General features: G+C 35.4%; 2 protein-coding genes and 2 pseudogenes across 5 annotated transcripts; 2 read left to right on the forward strand and 2 right to left on the reverse strand.

Annotated features, from left to right (window-relative positions):
• The first annotated feature begins 1,029 nt into the window (after positions 1-1,029).
• On the forward strand, positions 1,030-7,998 carry LOC120138679 (annotated as a pseudogene).
• Positions 7,999-8,176: 178 nt separating this feature from the next.
• Positions 8,177-8,956, reverse strand: LOC120138735 (trafficking protein particle complex subunit 3-like). Its single transcript, XM_039154154.1, has one exon. It carries the CDS (start codon positions 8,852-8,854, stop codon positions 8,294-8,296), a length of 561 nt encoding a protein of 186 aa, XP_039010085.1. The 5' UTR covers positions 8,855-8,956; the 3' UTR covers positions 8,177-8,293.
• Positions 8,957-11,232: 2,276 nt separating this feature from the next.
• On the forward strand, positions 11,233-14,896 carry LOC120138737 (annotated as a pseudogene).
• A 1,730-nt stretch (positions 14,897-16,626) lies between these two features.
• LOC120138734 (protein RETICULATA-RELATED 3, chloroplastic-like) lies at positions 16,627-17,847 on the reverse strand. 4 transcript variants are annotated; one of them, XM_039154151.1, is made up of 2 exons: positions 16,780-17,846; positions 16,627-16,740 (listed from the first exon to the last, which is right to left on the reverse strand). In XM_039154151.1, the coding sequence occupies exons 1-2, from the start codon at positions 17,746-17,748 to the stop codon at positions 16,678-16,680; spliced, it is 1,032 nt and encodes a 343-aa protein (XP_039010082.1). In that variant the 5' UTR covers positions 17,749-17,846; the 3' UTR covers positions 16,627-16,677. The 4 variants fall into 4 exon arrangements, with proteins under 4 accessions (XP_039010082.1, XP_039010083.1, XP_039010081.1 ...); XM_039154152.1 differs by having other exon boundaries at positions 16,633-16,734; positions 16,774-17,846; XM_039154153.1 differs by having other exon boundaries at positions 16,663-16,719; positions 16,774-17,846.
• Between the last annotated feature and the right edge of the window lie 3,740 nt (positions 17,848-21,587).

Raw genomic sequence — 21,587 nt, forward strand, 5'->3', positions numbered from 1 at the left:
CTTTTACCATACCAAAGAAAAGAAAAATAACGTATGAAGCAAGTCATATACAAGAATATGAGTGTTCATTATTAAATAATTGAAAGTCTTTGAACAAATATTACCCACTTCCAACACTTTGCTTTCTGAATTTTTATTGATCACGATGATTGCGTCAAAAACTTTTTTTTAATCTATATGAGATATGCACCAAATTTTATCTTGTGTAAATTATTAAAATTTTAAAATGGAGATGAATTTTTAAAAATTTAAAGAAAAAAATAAATTTAAAATTTTTAAGTAGATGACTACCTTCAATCGCCTATCAGTCCATTCCGGCTATCTTTTAAAATGTGACACAATTAAAATAAAAAAAAAATACACTTTCGATAACAATTATACCTCCTTAATTAAAATGTCTGTATGAAGTATCTCCATATCACCCAAAGCCTCTTTTTTTCCCTAACGCCAATTTGTTTAGGAATAAAATCTTTTTTTTTTACACCCTCTAAACTTTCTTTATATTTTCATATTCAAGCAGCTCCTTTCGTAGAAGATTTTGAGTTCAAATTTTATATAAAATATTATTAATTCAAATAAAATTATTATAAAAACAACACATTAGTAGTTAATGAGGTCACAAAAAGAGACATGAAAAATAAAAAATATTAATATCATAGTTAATTTTTTATGACAGATGATCAAAAGAAAAAGGAAATATAATGTAAAATTAAATAAATAATAATGTGATGATTAATGATGCAATTTACCTTAAACTCATCTATGGTTTTAAAATATTCACGTGGTTAATTTTTAATAGCCGATGATAAAAATAGAAAAAAAAAGAATATAATTATAGTATGACTTTGTTAAAAAAAATAATTCAATGCTTAAAATAAACAATAAATAATAGTTTAGGGGCTAATGGTATAATTTACTTAAAATAAATAAATATTTGATATATTTTCAGAGCAACCCATAACAGCTGCTGATTCATCCATGAGCTTGACAATGGCTTGTTGGTTGGTAAAAAGTCAACCGCAGCCATCTCTATCTTCATTTTCCCTTCTTTCTCACTTCCCCAGACTCCCTTTTCCCCTCATATTATGACTTACCTGCTAAAACCTAACATTTTCATTTGAGTTTTCTTTTTTGTCAACTCGGAAATGATTTGCAGAGTGAAATTAGGCGGATGCATATTGGCCATCTGCTTCTGCCTTGCTGCGGCTGCTTCTCCTCTTACCCATCATTCTGAAGGTTTTTCATTCTCGGTTGCAGTTCTGATTAACACTGATAATATGAGTCATGAGATTACAGTCCAAATAGCAATAATTTCGTTTTTGACTTTTGCTAATCTTTAATCCGTTGGCGCTGCATGGAATTTCGTTACTTGCTATTTATTAAGATTTCCCAATTGCAGTTAGTGCATTACGAGCAGTGAAGAAGCAATTGGTTGATCCGATGAACAATCTCAGAAATTGGAGCAAAGGGGATCCTTGCACAGCCAACTGGACTGGAATTCTATGTTCTAATGAACTTGGGGATGATGGATATTTGCATGTTCAGGAACTGTACGTTTTCTCTTGCATACTCCGCACTTGGGGGTGTAAATGAACCGAGCTTGAATCAACAAAGTTATGTTTGCGTTCGTATATTTATTTTTTAAAGTGTTCGTATTCATTTCGCAAACATGTTCGTTAACATTCATTTACACCCCTATCCACACCTAGTTATGGTTGATCAGTACTTGAGTTGCTTCTTGGCTTTACGATTATTTCTTTTTTCATTTTGTTGGTTATCAAAAAAGTTGGTGCTCATCCTTAATGCTAACTGCTTTCTGTAATTGATGCAGTCAGCTACTGAATATGAATCTCTCGGGAACTTTAGCGCCTGAACTTGGCCAACTTTCTCGTCTCAGAATACTGTGAGTTGGGATATGAATTTGAAAATGCACCATAAACATTCCCTGACGCATAATTTCCAGTGGAGCTAACATATTTTCTTTTGTTTGTGGAAGAGATTCATGTGGAATGAATTGACTGGAACTATACCAAAGGAGATAGGACATATCTCTCCCTTAAGACTCCTGTAAGTTATATCTTTCTTCTTCTTTCTTCTTCGATAAAGAAATTGAAAGAAACAATACGTTTCTTTATTGAAAGGGGATCAGAGGGATACTTTACAGAAAAGGTTTATCTTTTTTCTTAATCATCTTTTTTATATTAATCTAAGTCTGATTGAGTTTATGGTGTGGAGATTAAAATATCTACATGAGAAGCTCTTTGAGACTGACGGTGACATGGTTGTTATCCAAAAATTAGAAGAGAAACGTGATATTTTGTTAGTTTTTAACTGTGTGTGGCATTCTGTATGCAGACTCTTGAATGGCAACAAATTATTTGGTTCTTTGCCAGATGAACTTGGCTACCTCTCAAATCTGAATAGACTTCAACTAGATCAGAACAACATTTCTGGTCCAATACCAAAAACCTTTGTCAACATGGGCCGTGTGAGACATCTGTAAGTGAACCTACAAGCTAAATGCCATTTCAACTTTAACATGGAGATGAACACTTAAATGAATTTCAGCTTAACAAGGAGACAACTATTTTCTACTTGTTTTACATGCTTGTTTGTAATGTGCAGCCACCTCAACAACAACTCCTTTAGTGGCCAAATTCCACCGCAGTTATCTCAGATACCCACTTTGCTTCACTTGTAAGTTCATTTAAAATATGCTCTTATTTCATATGCATTTTTCTTTTCTTTACTATTGGTATCCATATTTTACTTATTTTATATTCTGGTATGTCATTGGTGATATAAAATTTTTATTGTTTGCAGGCTTTTGGATAACAATAACTTATCTGGATATCTTCCTCCAGAATTCTCAAACTTGCCAGAATTGCGCATACTGTATTTTCTTCCCTTCAATCATCTTCCTCATTATGTGATTTAGTTATTGACGTTATCTTCCAGCTTTAACTTGCTTCTTTATTGATGTTATGCCTGTTTCTTATCAAGCAAAGCGTTTGTCACTAAAATCTAAAATCTTACATAACCAACTTTAATAAGGCATACATGTCATTTTTCTTATTTATCTATTGGTTATTTTGGCAATAACTGTTTTCTACATTTCTGCAGTCAGCTTGATAACAATGACTTCGGTGGATCTGTTATTCCAGCTTCGTACGGAAACTTTTCTAGATTAGTGAAATTGTAAGTGTTAGTAAAACATTTGTTTTGTCTTGGAGTTTATTTAGTGAGTTAAAGAAAACATTTAAGCTTACAAAGGTAGTGATTTTAGTATCACTATTGAATAAAAAGAATCATAAATAACATGAACTTGCCCTTGAGATCGAATACATCAATTCAATTATAACATATACCTAATTTTCTCTTCAATGTTTAACTCTGGAATTTGTATTTAATATCATGAACTAAACTGTACACGCAATATGTTTTTGCACAAATCTTCTGAAGACTACTGATGCTATTTATTTCACTCGGTGTCTTTCAGAAGCCTAAGGAATTGCGGCTTGCGGGGAGCTGTTCCTGATCTTAGCGGGATACAAAACCTTACCTATCTGTATGTCTGGGTTACTCTTTTAATTATTGTGTGATATTTAATATTCACCTTCTTGGGTTGCATTTATTTATGCAACACTGCAAATTTCTATCTTATTTCAGCCACCAAATTTAACTCATATTCTTGTATATGCATTCATGTGGCAGGGATCTCAGCCAGAATCATCTTACTGGACCCATACCAACAAATAAGCTTTCAGATCATATGACAACCATGTAAGTGGAGAGCTAATTTAAACTCATCGAGTGTCTTGTTTCAGTAACTAAATAAACTCGTATTTTTAACCGCTCCAATTTGGATATCCCAATTGCCTAAATATTTAACTAAATCACAAGTTAATCTTTTGAAATTTGTAATGTTATCTTCTTTTGATTAGATAATAAAAATGAAATCTAGATAAATTCCCAAAAAGAGATGACTTCTTCTTTATTGCAGTGATCTTTCAGGTAACCAGCTAAACAGAAGTATCCCTGCAAGTTTCTCAGACCTTCCTTCACTTCAGACTCTGTGAGAACCTATATGCATATAAAACTGTTCTATATTTCCTGTTGTCAAATACATATTTACATTTTGCAGAGTCTAGAATCTAAATGATGGTTTATTGCAGATGTCTCAAGAATAATTTTCTGACAGGTCCCGTTCTTACTGACATTTGGCAGAATATGACCTTCAGTACTAGTGCTAGACTTAAGCTGTAAGATCTGAAAGATGTGAACTCACTTTTTATAAAACATAATATGTCTTTGACAAGCTTTGTTTTCGTGCACATTGCGAACCACTGCCCTTATGAAATAGAATTCATTAGTTTCCCTTTGTCTGCACATCTAAAATGCAGAGATCTTAGAAACAATTCATTCTCAAGCATTCAAGGACATTTAAATCCTCCGGTGAATGTTACCTTGAGGTATACTTCTTATTTTGTTATTTCATCGGTTAGCCTTGTTCAACATGTGGTTTAATGTTCCCATTTGGATACCTTCAACTACTGGTCATTTTTCTTCATGCATTCTTTTATCTTTTAGTTTTATTATCAAAATCCTTGCAATTTTAGCAGTTTTTCTTTAGGCTTGAAGGCAATCCTGTCTGCAAAAATGCAAACTTGTTGAATGTAAGCCTGTTCTGTGGATCTGAATCTGAAGAGAACGAGACGCGTACAAACTTAAATAACTCAACAGCGAATTGCCCAATTCAAGCATGCCCAAGAGACAATAACTATGAATATGTCCCAGCATCTCCTCTGCCATGTTTCTGTGCAGCACCTCTCAGAATTGGATATCGTCTGAAGAGCCCTAGTTTTTCTTATTTTCCTCCTTACATCCAGCCTTTTGAGGCATACTTGACTCGTTCTTTGAACTTAAGCCTATATCAACTATCAATTGATACATATTCATGGGAGAATGGACGTCTAAGGATGTATTTGAAGCTTTTTCCTAGCATCAATAGTAACCACTCCAGTACTTTTAATGTTAGCGAAGTTCAGAGAATCAGACGGAGATATATGTCATGGACTTTTCCCGGTAGCAACTTGTTTGGACCCTATGAGTTGCTCAATTTCACTCTACTTGGACCTTATGCAGATAGTACGTACTTCATCTTGCAATTCTTATGCAATAATGTTTTCTTATTTATAGCGACATGGCTGCAGTAGTAGTTTGGAAGCTGATTTTCATTACTAACATGAGATTATTAAATAAATACTGCCTAAATTTATATGTTCTTAATCTTGAACTTTTATGACAGAACTTTCTTGTTATATAGAAATTAAATTAGCATAAATATTGTTAGAATCGCCATCTTTATAAAACAAGAAAACCAATCTGGGGCAAATCAAGCTGCCTTGGCATGTAGATGGTACACATTTGTGAAAAGCAAGACTTTTTTTCTAAAATGAGTTACGATGTAAGGTGGATGCATGTCATTTTATTCTAAGAATAAAATAGCAAGCCATTTGATAGTTTAATTATTTACATAATATTTCTTTATTCTTCATTTTATATTAATAATGCATTGATTGTTTTGTTATTTGCTCAGTTAAGTTTGAGAACACTAAGGGTATTAGAAAGAGCGTTTTGGTAGCTGTTGTGGTTGTGGGTGCTGCCTGTGCAATTGCAATGTCTGCTATAGTAACAATTCTAATAACAAAAAGACATGCTGGACAACGCCGAGCAATGTCAAGAAAACGTTTGTGTAAGCTCCTTAATATAACTACTTGATTTCTTTCTCCCAATAACATGATCTCCAACTACCACCAGAAGAGGAGTCTAGTCTAAGTATCTTATTGTGCTTTGCAGCTTCAAAGGTTTCTATGAAACTTGATGGGGTGAAAGACTTTACATTTAAAGAAATGGCACTGGCTACTGACAACTTTAACAGCTCTAGTCAAGTTGGACAAGGAGGATATGGAAAAGTGTACAAAGGCACTTTACCTGACAAAACAGTTGTTGCCATAAAACGTGCAGAAGAAGGATCTTTGCAGGGACAAAGAGAATTTCTTACAGAGATAAAGCTTTTGTCAAGGCTGCATCACCGAAACCTAGTTTCATTGGTTGGATATTGTGATGAAGAAGGGGAACAGGTACATTTTTGTGATCATTATCATTATATACCTGTAATAAGTCAATTACATGAGTGGGTTGGGCTGTGCATGTGCATTCTTTGTGTCCTTATGGTGTGGATTTTAAACCTCTTAGCAGTGTATTATTAGCTAGTTTTATCTACATAAGGTGTGACTCAATTAAATATAAAGTTCATATCCTTGTGTTGTTGGTCCATTTGCAGATGTTGGTATATGAGTTCATGCCCAATGGAACCTTGAGGGACTGGCTTTCTGGTACGTAATTTTTCAGTATTCATTGTCTTTAAAGTTTTATTTTGTAACAAATCTTATTATCACTCTTTAAATCCTGAAGTGTTTAGATGGGCTATAAGTTCAGCATTAATCATGTAATGTCACCATTTGAAGCCAGTAATTGGCTGCGTAGCTTGTAATAATATATATGCTGACGTTGATAATATGTTTTTAAAATGTCTTCTCAGCTCATAAAATTAACCTAAAACATGATATGCAGCTAAATCCAAAGAAAGCCTAAATTTTGGAATGAGATTACTTATTGCGCTGGGTTCTGCCAAAGGAATTCTTTATCTCCATACTGAAGCAAATCCTCCAGTATTCCACCGAGATATCAAAGCTAGCAACATTCTCGACTCCAAGCTCAATGCAAAAGTTGCCGATTTGGTCTCTCACGGTTAGCTCCAGCCCTTGATGACGAGGGAACTGTGCCAGATCATGTTTCCACTGTTGTGAGGGGAACACCGGTGAGTTTGAGCTAGACATGACTAAAAGCCATCCTATTGTACTTTATGCTTTACTTTCATTTTGGTCTCTTGGACTCATTGTAGTATGAAATTGGACTAAAATTTGTCAGATTAATCAGGTATGAGAAAGTGGTTCGGATATATGGTGTGATAAACGTATAAGTGTAGTTTATTTAATTTTCTTCTAGGAGAGTTTTCAGCATTTCAGTTGCACTATTGATTGAACATTTGATCCCCTTTTAGACATAAACTCTGTGGATGCTAGTCACTACATAGCATACTATTATTGCTCTCTTGTTTTATGCAGGGGTACCTTGATCCAGAATACTTTTTGACCCATAAATTGACAGACAAAAGTGATGTTTATAGCCTTGGAGTTGTTTTCCTGGAGATGTTGACTGGAAAGCGACCGATATCGCATGGCAAAAACATTGTCCGTGAGGTACTCTATGTTCCTAGCAAAATCTTGTATGAAAGCGGCAAGTACATTTTTGCTGCTAATTTTTTCAAATTGGTGAATGTAAATGTTGTTCTGGATCTAAAAGCTCTACTTATTAAAGTTATTCTGAATATCTTGTGTTAAGGTGAAAACTGCGCATCAGTCCGGCACAATGTTCTCGATAATAGACAGTAGAATGGGTTGTTATCCATCCGAATGTGTCGAGAGATTTGCAGGGCTAGCTCTGTGTTGTTGCCAAGACAAGACTGATAATCGTCCATCGATGCCGGATGTGGTGAGGGAACTAGAATTCATACTGAAAATGATGCCAGAAACTGAACCAGTTTCATCAGATTCCGCTTCATCGTCTTCTAATTCAGGCAAGTTGTTACAGTCATCTTCGGCGTCTTATGTTTTGTCATCGAATGTTTTGGGTAGTAATCTTAGCAGTGGCGTTGTTCCGTCTATCACACCTCGCTGAGCCAACGAGCGGGCAAGACAAACACACACACATACATGTAGATAATACCATGATCATATTATGGTAGTGTTCCTTTATTCTTGCCTACTGTTTGTTTGATTTTGGTTCGAGCGAGAGGGTGAGATTAAAGGGCATTAATAAAAATTGTGTTGTTGTAACTATTGAGTGTAAAGTATCAAAACCATATTCATAATCAGGGATTTAAATCTCGATTTAAATCGTTATTTCACAACCGTGATACTCGTAATGATCATAATAGCACCGGCTGTTACTGCAATTTAAATCGCTGTTCATACATTAGCTTCACCATTCCAAAGCTTTTCTAAATTATTTATTGTTTGAACAGAATAATTCAATCCAAACCAGAAGGAAATAACTGAATTGAAATCCATTTTAACCAAAATGATCCAAATACAATCCACCCAACATTAAGGAAACTGGATAATATAACATGAGCCCTAAATGAAAATGGTAGTAAAAACCAATAATGTTACTCATCGTCCTTGTATGGGTACTCTTCTGGAATTTGTTTCAAAAGTTTGACCTGCAATTCATATGCATCGTCTCCTCTAAGCATATCACGGATCCAGGTGACTTCCGTCTTCATCGCCACCATCTCCAGTGCTCCTCTTATGACTCCGCTCAAAATGTTGCAGTAGAAGAGGCCTTGGCAAGTATCCGGAAGCTCTACAAAGTCCACGAGCGGATTATCCTCCAAAACAATGCTGCAACAGCTCCCATCCGCATCCCAGTTCACCACAGATGCGCTCACCCCAAGGAACATTTTGAAACCAATCTTCGCGATCATCTCCGCCGTCTCCTTGAAATCCGCGCATCTCGACACGTTGGATTTTGCCAGAAACTCGTCGATTAGTCTAATTCCTATGTTGTATCCCATTTGATCCAGCTGTTTGTTGACCTCTTCGACCTCCTCCAGATCAGTAAGCAATTGACGCACAATTGCTCCATAAGTCAAAGTGAATAGTTCCGCGTTTACGCGTTCGACGCTGGAGAAGATCGCTTCACCGGATCGGGGAGCCGCAGGAGGCATTTTTGTTGAGATCTTGAAATGCTCAAACGGAGAAGAAAATCTTTTGAAGTAGCGGTGGCCGAAAGAAGCGATCAACAAGAAACCTACTTTTTCAGTTTTGAATCTGCTTAATGGGAAGAAAAAGGAGAGAAGATAAGGCATAAAAATCAACTTTAATACATTTTTACCCCTTCCTTTTACCTATTTTACTATTTTGGCCCTTATTTTTTTAGGGAAAACTATACATTTAGTACCTAAACTATTATATTTATTCCATTTTGGTATCTAAACTTTATATTTTCTCAAATCACACATAATTTTTAGTTTATATTTCATTTTGATACTCACCGTTAAAAACTTAACGATGATGTTGACGTCTCACTATAAGATAATATTATGTCATCATTTAAAAATAAAAAATGACACATCAGTAGTTTTATTAACGACATGTATCTCAACAAAAAGATAAACTAAAAATTAGGTATGGTTTTGAAAAGAAATAAAGTTTATATATCAAAACAGAATAAAAGTAATAATTTATATACTAAACATATAGTTTATCTGTTTTCTTTAATAAGATGCGTTGCCCAAGCTACCCCAAGCCAAACTATTAAGATCCATTAAAAGCCCATCGAGCAATACTATCATGCGACACCAACACTGTTAATCTTAAAACAATTTGGCTTACTGAAAAAAAAAAAAATATATATATATATATATATATATATATATATATATATATATATATATATATATATATATATCAAATTATGTATTTTTTTAATCATTTCGAGTGTTTAAAAGAATTTTTTTAAATATAGATATATAATGTTTTTATTGTTATTATTTTAAATATCTCATTCGTTACACGTTAAAAAACATGTTATTTAACATATGTTGTGTTTATATTTTTTGAATTTTTATTTAAAACAACTTAAAATATTAGTATTTGTGAAGATTGCCTATCCTTCGTATCTGATGATCCTGGATCTTTTTGATGATTTTCTCCTTCATACCCGATGATTCCAAATCTGAAAAATGACTCACTCCTTCGTATCTGAGGATATCAAGTCTTAAAGAATGGCTTCCCTGATTCGTACTTGATGATGCTGGAAAACGTAAAGATGATATGCTCATTCGTATCAAAGGACACTAAATCTATTTAAAAAACATGTGATAGTTTTACGAAAGAATAACATGTCTGTGATAATATATTAATTGAGTGGATAACTTAGAATTTTTAGAAAACTGTGTCTTGTTCATAATCAAACTAATGATTGAGTAATGAGAGGTGGTTTATCCTTTCAGATTATTATTGGTAATGTTCAATCCCACATAATATTGAAAATACTATTGGGAATGATATTTAAGGCTTGACTTTTCCACTTCCTTGTTGAGTGATAAAGAACAAGGAGGACTCTCGCGCACCGCCGCCGCCGTCCGTCCGTCTCGGCTCGGCTCGTGGTCGTGGTAATACATGTATTCGACTGATATTTATAGGCTGCTGAGGACTGTTTAATTTCAAATGATAACAGCTGGTTTATGAGAGTTATCAGAAATTAAACAGCTTTTCCTAAATTAAATCAAAAACGTTAAGATGTATCTGGTTGTACAGAGGAGACAAGTTGTTAATATCAGGAGTTACAAGAGTTATTTGATTTAATTTCATGGGTTACATGATATAATTTCGGGAGTTATAACAGATGAACAATGATGCAATGAACCTGGATTATTTTTGAGTCAGATTCATCTAGAAGTTTCAGCTGTTACAAAAGAAGATATTTAATCCTGAAATTTTATAGACGATTTTAACCATATTTTCTAGTTTATAAATAGAGGGTTATATTCAGCTCCCCAACTCACTCTCAAACATTCACAATTCACTTACAAAAGTATTTTCTACAGTTCTCTCTGAGTGTTTTCCAATCAGAAGAGCAATACCACCAGCAGTCCACACCGGTTTCGGGTGTACGGAATTCAAAGCGACTGTCTTAACCTCGGGGGACGGTCCGCCTACTACAACGATTACACACATCGAGACGAATTCGTTTCTAAGACAGTAATTTTTACCACGACACGATTTACGAATTTATTCATTTTAATTACTATTTATATTTCTAGTCAATTCTAAATGAGTAATTTTGCCGTTCATATATCTAACAATTATATAGGGAAAGATAATTGCACACCAACTTTCTTATTATTTTGAAATTAGAAAAAGAAGACAAAAAATTCAACGACAAGAGTGAGGAGTGATAAGTTGAAGTGCCAACAAAACCGGATATTTTGAAGATTGCTTTCCACTAAGTAAAAACTGCCGGTTTTGGGAATGTATCAGCCATTGCCAAGCCAGCCATATACACACAACGTGCACACGTTCTTTATTGTTGTTTCCATTCGTTTGATTTGAGCAGCTAATGCTTAAATTTGTATTTGCTTAATTTATTGAAGTTATAAATGACAATTATCCTCCGACCAATGCATTCCCTTTCCTTGCATGATAAGTAGAGAGACTCTGATCATCTCTTCTTCCCGTCTGCCCCTTATTCATTGGGGCTCTAACAAATTCAATTCCTTTGCTTGAAAAATCCTTCCTTTCTTTGTTTTTCAACCGATTTTGAACCGCCCCAATCTGCAGTCAGGTAAGTATCTTTTTTCCCCCTTTCTTTTATTATTAATTCATCTACCGGTTCTGCATTTTTCTTTATTTTTGCAAAATTCTGGGTTTTCTTTTTCCACCATGAGTTTGTGTCGCATTCCTTTTCGTATCTTTATATCTGGGAACTTGGGATTCTTAAGGATCTTGTTTGGGTCTTTTATTCTTCACATTCAGGGATTTAAATTAAGGTTGCGGTTGTGTTTATCGCAAATGCTATTGTGGTGCGGATATCGCCTTTACCGCTATATAATGGCCTCTATTCCGATAGTAGACCGCTATTTAAATCCATGTCCACATTATCAATTAGTAATTGTTTTTGTTGTTGGGATTTTTGCATTGGGAATTTGCTCTGTCATGTTGAAATGATTCAGGTTGGTTGTTTCATATGAGAATGTAATGTTTCTTTGTGATCATAAAATCTTCATTTTAGCCTCAAAATTATTGGAAGGATACTGTTCTTTTTGGTAGTTTATTTCCAGTTGTTTTCATTGTCAAAGCCTCAAATGGCTCTATGGTGTCATGTTTTGGTATTGCTCCTAATTTGAACCTTATATGGCTCAGGTGTGTTTCCTAACATACTGCAGGGCCAGCTTCCGACGGTTGGCTTTTCTGGATTCTTGGCAGGGGGAGATTTGTTTAAATAGTAAATTTTTTATTGACGCTGATAGATTTCTGAGAAAAATGAAAGCAATGCAATTCGATTTCAAACACATGTTCCTCTTTTTGTTCTTCATTGTGGTATTGCTGGAATGCATTATAGCAGATGATCGAAGTGAAATTTTGCAAACGATAAGAGCTCCACACAGAATTCCAGGGAACTATGTTATAGATGGCACTGGTACATTGAGTCATAAGTTTTGAGGACATTATCAATGAAATGGGTGACTGGAAGAGGGTTTACGATAGGGTTTCCGTGTCCATGGTTGCATTGTTTACATTAGCAATGGCTGCAACAAGTGGTTTAGGTGCACTTCCATTTTTCTTTGTCGAGCTCGATCCTGAGTGGGCTGGCATATGCAACGGAATGGCTGCTGGTGTCATGTTGGCTGCAAGCTTTGATCTTATACGGGAAGGGAAGGAACATGGTGCTGGATCTTGGGTTGTGGTTGGGATTTTGGCTGGTGGCATTTTTATTTTGCTTTGTAAGAAGGTGATGTTTTGACTGTATCAGGTTTTATGTTTGATCGACTGTCATTGTAGAATTAGGTCATATACGCTCTCATAAAGAGCCTCTATTCTTTCCCTACCTTCAGTGCATATAGTAACTGAACTATGCATAACATGCAGATTAAGTTTTCCATTCAAACCTTGCAAATGAAAAACAAAATGGTTTTCCACTTTGTCAATGCCTATCACCGATCGGCGAGGATTGTTATTGGCTCGGCAGAGATTTAAGACTGTTGATGTTGCCTACTTTACACAATGCACACTTTTAACTTGTATTATCGTGGTGTCTTTGTCCTTGTAGGTAATTTTATTGTCTATAATTTTTCCCATGTTTTTGTGTTTCAGTTTCTAGAACACTATGGGGGAAGTAAGCGTGCTGGATATAAAAGGAGCAGATGCAACTAAAGCTTTTTTTGTCATTGGAATTATGACCCTCCATTCATATGGGGAGGGCTCTGGTGTCAGAGTTTCCTTTTCTGGCTCAAAAGGTTTTACACAAGGCCTTTTGGTGACTATGGCCATAGCGGTACATAATATACCAGAGGGATTGGCTGTGAGCATGGTGCTTGCATCAAGGGGTGTTTATGCTATGGAGTATAATTACTTCCTTACCGCAGGTATCTATCGTGTAATGCTGTTTGTCTGGCTTTTAGCATATCTGTATGTATCAAAGGAAAGAATTCTAAGCTAGAGTTTCCGCCAACAGTCTCAAAATGATTAGTAAGAAAAACTGGTGAAGTAGAAAAGTTAGTTAAAACTAAAGACCATTTAAAAAATTTCTTGGCAGCCCATTGTAGCTGTTCCTTCTTTCATATGTGCTGATGCATTTAATAAAGTCCTGCCCTTTTGTACTGGTTTCGCTGCCGGATGTATGATCTGGATGGTCGTTGCCGAGGTTCTCCCTGATGCATTTAAGGTGTGTGCTTATTGCAGTTAAAGTACTTTTTTGAATCTTCAAGAATAATGATTTTCCTTTCTCTCCAATCAAGAACATCTTGATTCAAATATCTGATGTCTAGACTGGTTCGTAATATAAAGAACTTCCCAAGCTATGCTAATCACTCCTTCCATCTGCTTTGGCTTCTCTTTTGTGCAAATCATAAAATGCTAGAGAAAAACTTTATTCGAACGTCAAAATGAAAATCAGAAGAGATAAATCTCGCTTGACCATTGTTTATGTTATTTTATTCTTTTAAGATTTCTTCTCTGTTCTAGAGACATGATATCTTCTTCCGATAGGAAGCTTCGCCAACTCATGTGGCATCAGCAGCTACACTTTCGTAGCATTCATGGAAGCACTAAGCATTTTGTTTCAGAACTTTAGCCGTGATTACAGGTGAGTTAACCGAACCATGGTTTGTTGAGAAGAATGTATGGCTATTTTTTATCCTAATCTTGCTGTAGTTATATATCCTTTTGTTTATTTCAAATGTCCAGTTCCGAGGATGCTTCTGGCTTCTTCGTTTCATTACTTTCCGGTCTTGGACCTTTACTTGGTGGCCTTGCTCTGGTTTCATTTGCTCTTGCTTTCCGCCTTAAGCATGCCCTTCTCATGGGAGCTGCATCCATTGTTGCCTTCGTCCTCGGTGCTTGGCGACCACTACAACTACTTGTTTCTTTGAAGATGGGATTCTTTCCGCTTATGTTACTGCTTACCCTAGGAGCTGTATTTGTCCATTTCTCGAGCTCTAGTATTTTGATGATTCTGTGACCCAAAAGAACTTACTCAAATAACCAACCAGCACTAGCAGGATCTGCAATGAGTGGTCTGACGCTTCACTCATTTTTAGTGGAGCAGTGACTTTCCATGAACTGGCTGAGGGGCTTGCACTAGGAGTAACTGCACCAAAAGCTTATGGACTAGGTAGGCACATGGTCCTTCCCGTCTCCCTTCACGGGCTTCCTCGCGGTGCGGCAGTAGCCAGCTGTGTATTCAGAGCTACTGACAGTTGGCATGGCTCTCTTGTAGCGGCTTCTCTTATCGGGTTTGTAGTCCCGATATCTGCTATAGGATCGATATTGGCGGGAATCGACTAGAATGGTCTGGACCATGTGATGTTGTTGGCCTGTGGATGATTACTCCCATGCTTTGTTAGAATAGTGGAAAGAGCAGTGAGTTTAGACATGCGGAAAAGCATATGTGGGGTTGTTGTAGGTGTTGATTCTGCTACTCTGTGTTTAGCATGCACCAAGTACTTGATATCTGTGTTGATTCTGCTCCAGAGGCTATCAGATAGATATGATTTACGTTCAATAGGATATCTGTTCTGTTGTGCAAATAATACCACAATTTTAACTCAAAGGAGGGAATACAGATTTGCTTTCATTTCACTTGAAAACACTCATTTTTCTTCAGATTGTTTAAGTGTCAGATTGATTGTTCATACAAGGTTTTCCATTGAAAATTTGGTTTGTAGCATTTAGGGAATAAAAAGTAGGGTTTTTTTTCATGAGACGAGACAGATCGCAAGTTACTTGATATCGACTTGGTTAAAGCTCGGTCAACTCTCGAATCGAATAGATTCGACTCGAGTTCAAACTCATCTCGAATTCATAACGAACCGAATACTTGATACCCGACTCAAAAAGCTCGTGAGTAACTCGAAAAAATAATATATTAAAAATTTTAATTAAATGATTATTAATATTAACATTGATATGTTGTTTTTTTAAATACAATATAAGGCTTTTATATACTTCAGGTTTAGTATAAAGTTCGAGTTCGAGTTTCAATCAAGTTAAATTTAAGAATATTTCGAGTTCAAGTTTTTTCAAGCTTGAGTCGATTTTAAATTTTTGATTTGGAGTTGAACTTGAAAATTTTAAGCTTATGAATTTTCGACTCAAGCCTTGCTTCAATCTTTTATTTCAAGTTCAAGTCGAATTTAATAATTTTAAACTCGTAAGTTTTTTAATCGAGTTAAACTTCGTTTTTATAATTTTTGTGTTGATTTGAACTTTAACACTACTTAAACTCGATTCATCTCGTTTACACCGTTAAATTATCTAAAAGAAAACCCAACCGAACAAGCTCATAACCGCTACATGAGAGGAATGTGAGCGCTGTTTTTGTCTTGTAACGGCAGTCTATAAACTTGTCCGCTTCTAGGCTTAGGCGCCAACTTGCATGATTATTTGCACTTCGCAATTGCAACCCACTAAATAATTGGTTATTTGATTTAAGTAAGAGGTAAGTTACTCAAGTTTAATTCAATTATAATTTGTTTCATATTCAGTTTGAACGGGTTCTATTCTGAATTTTAACGAGTTAAAATAAATTATTTAATACTCGATTTTAAAAACTCATAAGCAATTAAAAAATAAAATATAAAATTTAGATTTTGTAAATTAAATTAATAATAATATTAGCATTCATGTTTAATATTAACATTTAGTACCTAAACTTTATTTTTTTTAAAATCATACTTAATGTTTAGTTTATGTTTCAATTTGGTACAACATTAAAAATTTAACGGCATCGATGACATGCAATTTATATTACAAGATGCGTGGAATATTGGGAAACGAAAAATAATTCCACATCATTATTGTGGCTAATTTTTTAACGATAGAGTACCAAATTGAAACTTAAACTAAACATTAAATATAATTTTAAAAAGTTAAAGTTTAGATACTAAAACAAAACAAAATTAAAAATTTAGGCACTAAACATGTAATTTACTCTAATATTTAGATGTTTTTCAAAAGTATACTATAAAGAGTTCAAACTTTAATCGAAGTCTCGAAAATTTTGAAGTAGAAACTTTTTGAGTTCAAATCCAACTTTGAATTTGAGTCGAACTTAAACTCATAAACATTTAAATATGAATCAAATTCAGCTTTAAATTTTTGAAATGGAACTCTCATTTAGAGATTATGATTAACCTAAGTTGGCAAGGTAAAAAAAAGTTGAGAAATTACATTGGAGGCGATCTCAACCTGCCGTGAGACATGGTGGATCTTATTAAAACTACTCCTGCAACTACTCAAGACAACAACAATAAACCCAAACATAAAATCACTTTGAAGTCGACTGATTACTGCTCTCCAAATTGTCACCACCCACCAACTTCTCCTTCTCGGCGGCAACAGCTCCGATCTCCGCCGACGCTGGCTTCTCCGCCACACTCTGCGAGCCTGTCATCCTTGCCAATATCACAAACGACATCCCTCCGATCACGTTATTTAAGCATCTCAAAACCACCACGGACGACTTAAACACCACGGGTGGAACTCCCTTTTCCAACAGAAACTCGATCCCATTCAAGGTTTGATACCTCAAATTGCTGCTGACGCCCATGTGGGAGGCCCAGGTAACGGCATTCAACAACGTCGGGGGAGGTTTGTTGGGCGTTTCGAAAGTGGGATCCATTTTCTTCCTCAGCTTGATCAACCCGTTTGAGATGGCAGTCCCCACGAGGCCTGCACCGAATCCAACGGCGGCAAACAAGACCCCTTTGAACACTGCCGTCCCTAAACGGTTCATTAAGGTATAACCACCGGGTTCGAACATGTGACTCTGCGGACAATTTGCAAAGATGGAAGGAAGACTCGAAGATGAAGCCGAGGCCCTCGGTGCTAGGAGATACATGATGGTGAAATTCATAATGGAGCCGACCACTAGCGTAGAGAAAACGAAGTCAAGCTCATTTAGACCGAAATTAGGCCGTGAAGCCATGTCGCCGAGGACACAAGCAGTGACACCCACCAACTCCTCCATTAAGACCTTGAACGGGAACTGCGGATCCGCCGCGACCCTGTCTCGCCATCCACTTAATAAAAGACCCAGAAAGCCAAAACCATCCGACGATCGATCCTCGGACTCGGAACCATCGCCATCTCCTCTACCACCTCCTCCGCCTCCTGTGCGACCAACACCATCGTTCCCATCACCTCCTCCGATCGCGCGTAAAAAGTAGAATTTGGAGAGAGAGAGCTTGGTATGGTTAGAAGGGATAGGTTGATTTAAAGGGAAGGAAACAACGTCGGGTGATGGTGGATGGAGAAGGCAGGTGTGGGTGATGTTAGGTGATGATGGGGTGGTGAGCATCGAGAAACGGTGCCGAGATATGGCCGCCATCTGATGCATGGATCCAGTAATCTGATCTGATCACTCGAACTGGAGTCCTAGGAAGGTAATATAACAAATATTTGCAGAGGGAGGCAGATCAACTGCGGAAAGGGAAAGGTTTGGAGGAATGTGATGAAATGAGAATTTATACAGAGAGAGAATCAGAGTGTGCTCTTAAGCCTAAACACAAACAAAACAACGCAACAAACCCTAAAGGGTCCAATCTGTTTTTCTTTTTCCCATGGCGACGGCCCAACCATAACTATATTCCTTTCTCCACCTCCTTCAATTATAACGTTTTCCCATTATTCTAATTATTTATTGCTAAAATGCCAAAATTAGCCCCCACATTTACTAAAATAGTTATTTTGCCCCACACTCTTTTTTTTAGAGCATTTTGCCTTCGAACATTTTATTTTGAGGAAAAAAAGCTCGTACATTGATGAAAACCGTTTGTTAACAAATGATTAACACTCCAAATAGGGTATTTTTACTCTAAAATGAAACATTGAGGGCAAATATGTTCCAAAAAAATAAGGGTCAAAGTGACTATTAAATGAAACATTAGGGGGCCTTTTTATTACCCTAAAATGGAATATTAGGGACCAAAATGCTCCAAAAGAAAATAATATGGGCTAAAATGACCAATTTGATAAATGTTGGGAGCTAATTTTTGCATTATGCCTTATTTGTTTTAGGGTAAACTATGTGTTTAATCATTGAAATATTACTTTTATTCCATTTTACTCACCCCATTATTTTTTAAACCATCACTATCGTTACATTTTGATTCCATTTCAATCACTCGCTGTTAAAAATTTAACAGAACTACTGATGTGGTATATTTTTTTTATTTTTCAATAATGACGTGAGATTACCTTATGGTGACACATCAACATCACCATTAATTCTTAACGACGGGTAACCAAAATGAAATCAAATTGAAATGTTAGTGATGATTTTGAAAAAATAGTTGGGTGATCAAAACGGAATAAAAGTGATAGTTACGTGATTAAATACATAGTTTATCCGTATTTTTAATTATTATTATTATTAGATTATGATTAAAAAACTGTTTTGGGGGCCAAGCCTTCCTAACCCGCCTTTGGGGCCAAACCTTCAAAATATATGACTTGTCACTCAAATGTAAGGTCTTGAAGATATAAAATAGTTTCTTACCTTGAGGGTGAGGAGTTGCTAACTCTAGGTGCTATGAAGAATGCTTCCAAGGTTTGTGGAATGAGAGAAAATAAATAGAGAAGTTCAAGAGTTGGTGGCGAAAATATGGGGTCTGCGAAAATATGGGGTCTGTCCCCTATACATGAAAGGTGACCTGATAGAAACACCTCAAAATTAGCTTTGAAAATATCCAAGGGGTTATTCACACTCTTGATTTCTTAAAATGCCATCCCCTCTTTTAAACCCCAAATGGGCCCAATTGAGGCTCAACAAACCCCAATGATCCAATTAAATTTATATTCAGCCCAAATTTACTCTCGGTCAACTCCCGAACATTGACTCAAGATTTTTGGGTCGTTACATAAACCTTCGTACAACAATTTGGATTGGTTTGTCTTTGAACCAAGTCTGGATTCATTAGCTTAGTTATTCACACTAAATATTTTTTATATTCACTAGATTTTTGTATCTTCAAGGACAAGGTGTAACCTTACGAATTCTCTCAAGATTTATATCTCAAAATCTTAATTACACTCTCTCTCAAAGAGTAATTGTAACACTCCAACCTGTACCCAGATACGAGACTGAGATGTCACATTGACTTTTTAAAATAATATTATTACAAAATAACAAAACGTTTGAACTTATATTAAGAAAATACGATAATATACCGTTGAATTATGTTTGTTATAACAAAGTTAAGGAAAAATATGTTTTTATGAACAGTAATATACGGTATGAACAATATTGTGAACAGTAATGAACAGAACAGTGTCATGAACAGTAATTTCGTCCACTTATATAAAACTCATAAAATTTAAACTTCCATTACTATAAATTTACCATTTACATAAATATGTTTAAAACATTCCAAAACTCGATCAGAGCACATATAATTAATTTAATGACTTTGTTTACATGCCAAACTATTTATCACATAATAATACATACTATTTAAGTTTCTTCTGATCTGGTAGTTGTAGAAGTAATGTTGTCCCAGCTGTCTAACCTTGCTTGTCTATCTTCTTAGATCCTACGTGTGAAACACTCAGACGCTAAGGCATCGACTTAGTAAGGCATAATAATAATGACAATGAAATATAATGATAATGTCGTCATGAGATGAAGTGTGACAAAATTACATATTTAATCCTTGCAAGTTACATAACCATATATCTTACCTGTAATCTCATCAAATTAACCATCATGAATTCATATAATAAGTTCAATGGCCCATGATATAATACTGAGAACCTGAGGTATGTGAGTATTGTGAGGTTGTGCATTATGTTGTCACCACAGCTCGTATAAATTTAAACCGAAGTGCAACGTAGAATTTGTCATGAAGGACCGCGTAGAAATGCACCGTAGTGCCATATAAGATTTGTCCATAAGGACCACATAAAAATTCCTTAAGAATCATATACATATACCAATGATCAAGTAGGTGTCTCAAAAGACCTCATACATGTTTCAAAGAATACGTATATGTCCCGAAAGACCACGTAGAATTGTCCCGAATGACCGCGTAGACCCTCTACTCTTGGCATGCTAACTATACCTATAGTTCTCATCTACATAACATGGGTTTTTATAGTTCACATAGTTTATATCGCGTAGACATATAACTTATTACCTTATCACATGGCTCATATAAACTTTTCATACATATTCACTTAGATCATTTTCACATAATGCATATAATATGAATTCATGTCATGTATCATAATATGAAATGTAATCATGTACCAATGATATTGGAACTAGACTTATCACAAGTCTAGAGTTTAATAGGCTATGATAACCATGCTATGCATATGCACTCACCTATATTTCCTTGCCTTTCCCTCGATCAATCTTACTTGCCAATTGTTCTGGAACTCGTTTAAGCTCTGTATCTACAGAAATATAATTTTCAAGATGATTATCAGAAGCCTAAACCTTATACTTCGATACCATTAACTTAAACAAATTTAATGAATCAATATTCAATTTTTCCTTTAGGGGGTATCGATACACCCTTTGAGGTATCGGTACCCTTACTGCATTCTGTTATTTTTCGTTCAAGAGGGTATCGGTACACATACATAGGGTATCGATACACTCTGCTCAAAACATGCTTTTTCACCCCGAAAATTCATCTACACTTCACCCAATTTTTCATGTATACAACCCTTATTATGCTATTAAACTCATCTATAACAACTTTAACTAATTTCTATCATTCTAACACTTTATAATCTCTCATATTTCATCCAAATTCTTAAAGCTAAGAATCATACCAAATTTTCCATGTTATTCAAACTTAATTCTAACGCTAATAACTTCTTATTCTCATAGATGACAAGTCAAATTCAACTTTCAAATTCATTTAAACCCTCTTATTCAAAATTTCACTTATCCACTTCTTATCTTTAATCCTTAATAACTTACAAATCTTTGAGTTTCTATAACCCTTTTCATCTCCATCATGTTTCCTAAGTCTTCCTTAACCAAAACCATACTTAAATTTTAAGGATTAACCAAAAGAAATCCAACTTACCTTGGCTTGGTTGCTTCACGTTAGAGAAGAGATGAAGATGAGAAACATCTGGAACTATGTTTCCCCAATTATACTTCACGTGTGTTTATAAAATACCCACCATAATTATTTAATTATTACCCCTTGTTCAATGACC

The sequence above is a fragment of the Hibiscus syriacus genome, unplaced genomic scaffold (assembly GCF_006381635.1).
Source record: "Hibiscus syriacus cultivar Baekdansim isolate YM2019G1 unplaced genomic scaffold, ASM638163v2 tig00110705_pilon, whole genome shotgun sequence".
NCBI classification, from domain to species: Eukaryota; Viridiplantae; Streptophyta; class Magnoliopsida; order Malvales; family Malvaceae; genus Hibiscus; species Hibiscus syriacus.

Bases quoted from the DNA above. Each gene is read 5' to 3' on its own strand.
- LOC120138735 (XM_039154154.1), bottom strand. From the start codon at position 8,854: ATGCCTCCTGCGGCTCCCCGATCCGGTGAAGCGATCTTCTCCAGCGTC.
- LOC120138734 (XM_039154150.1), bottom strand. From the start codon at position 17,748: ATGCATCAGATGGCGGCCATATCTCGGCACCGTTTCTCGATGCTCACC.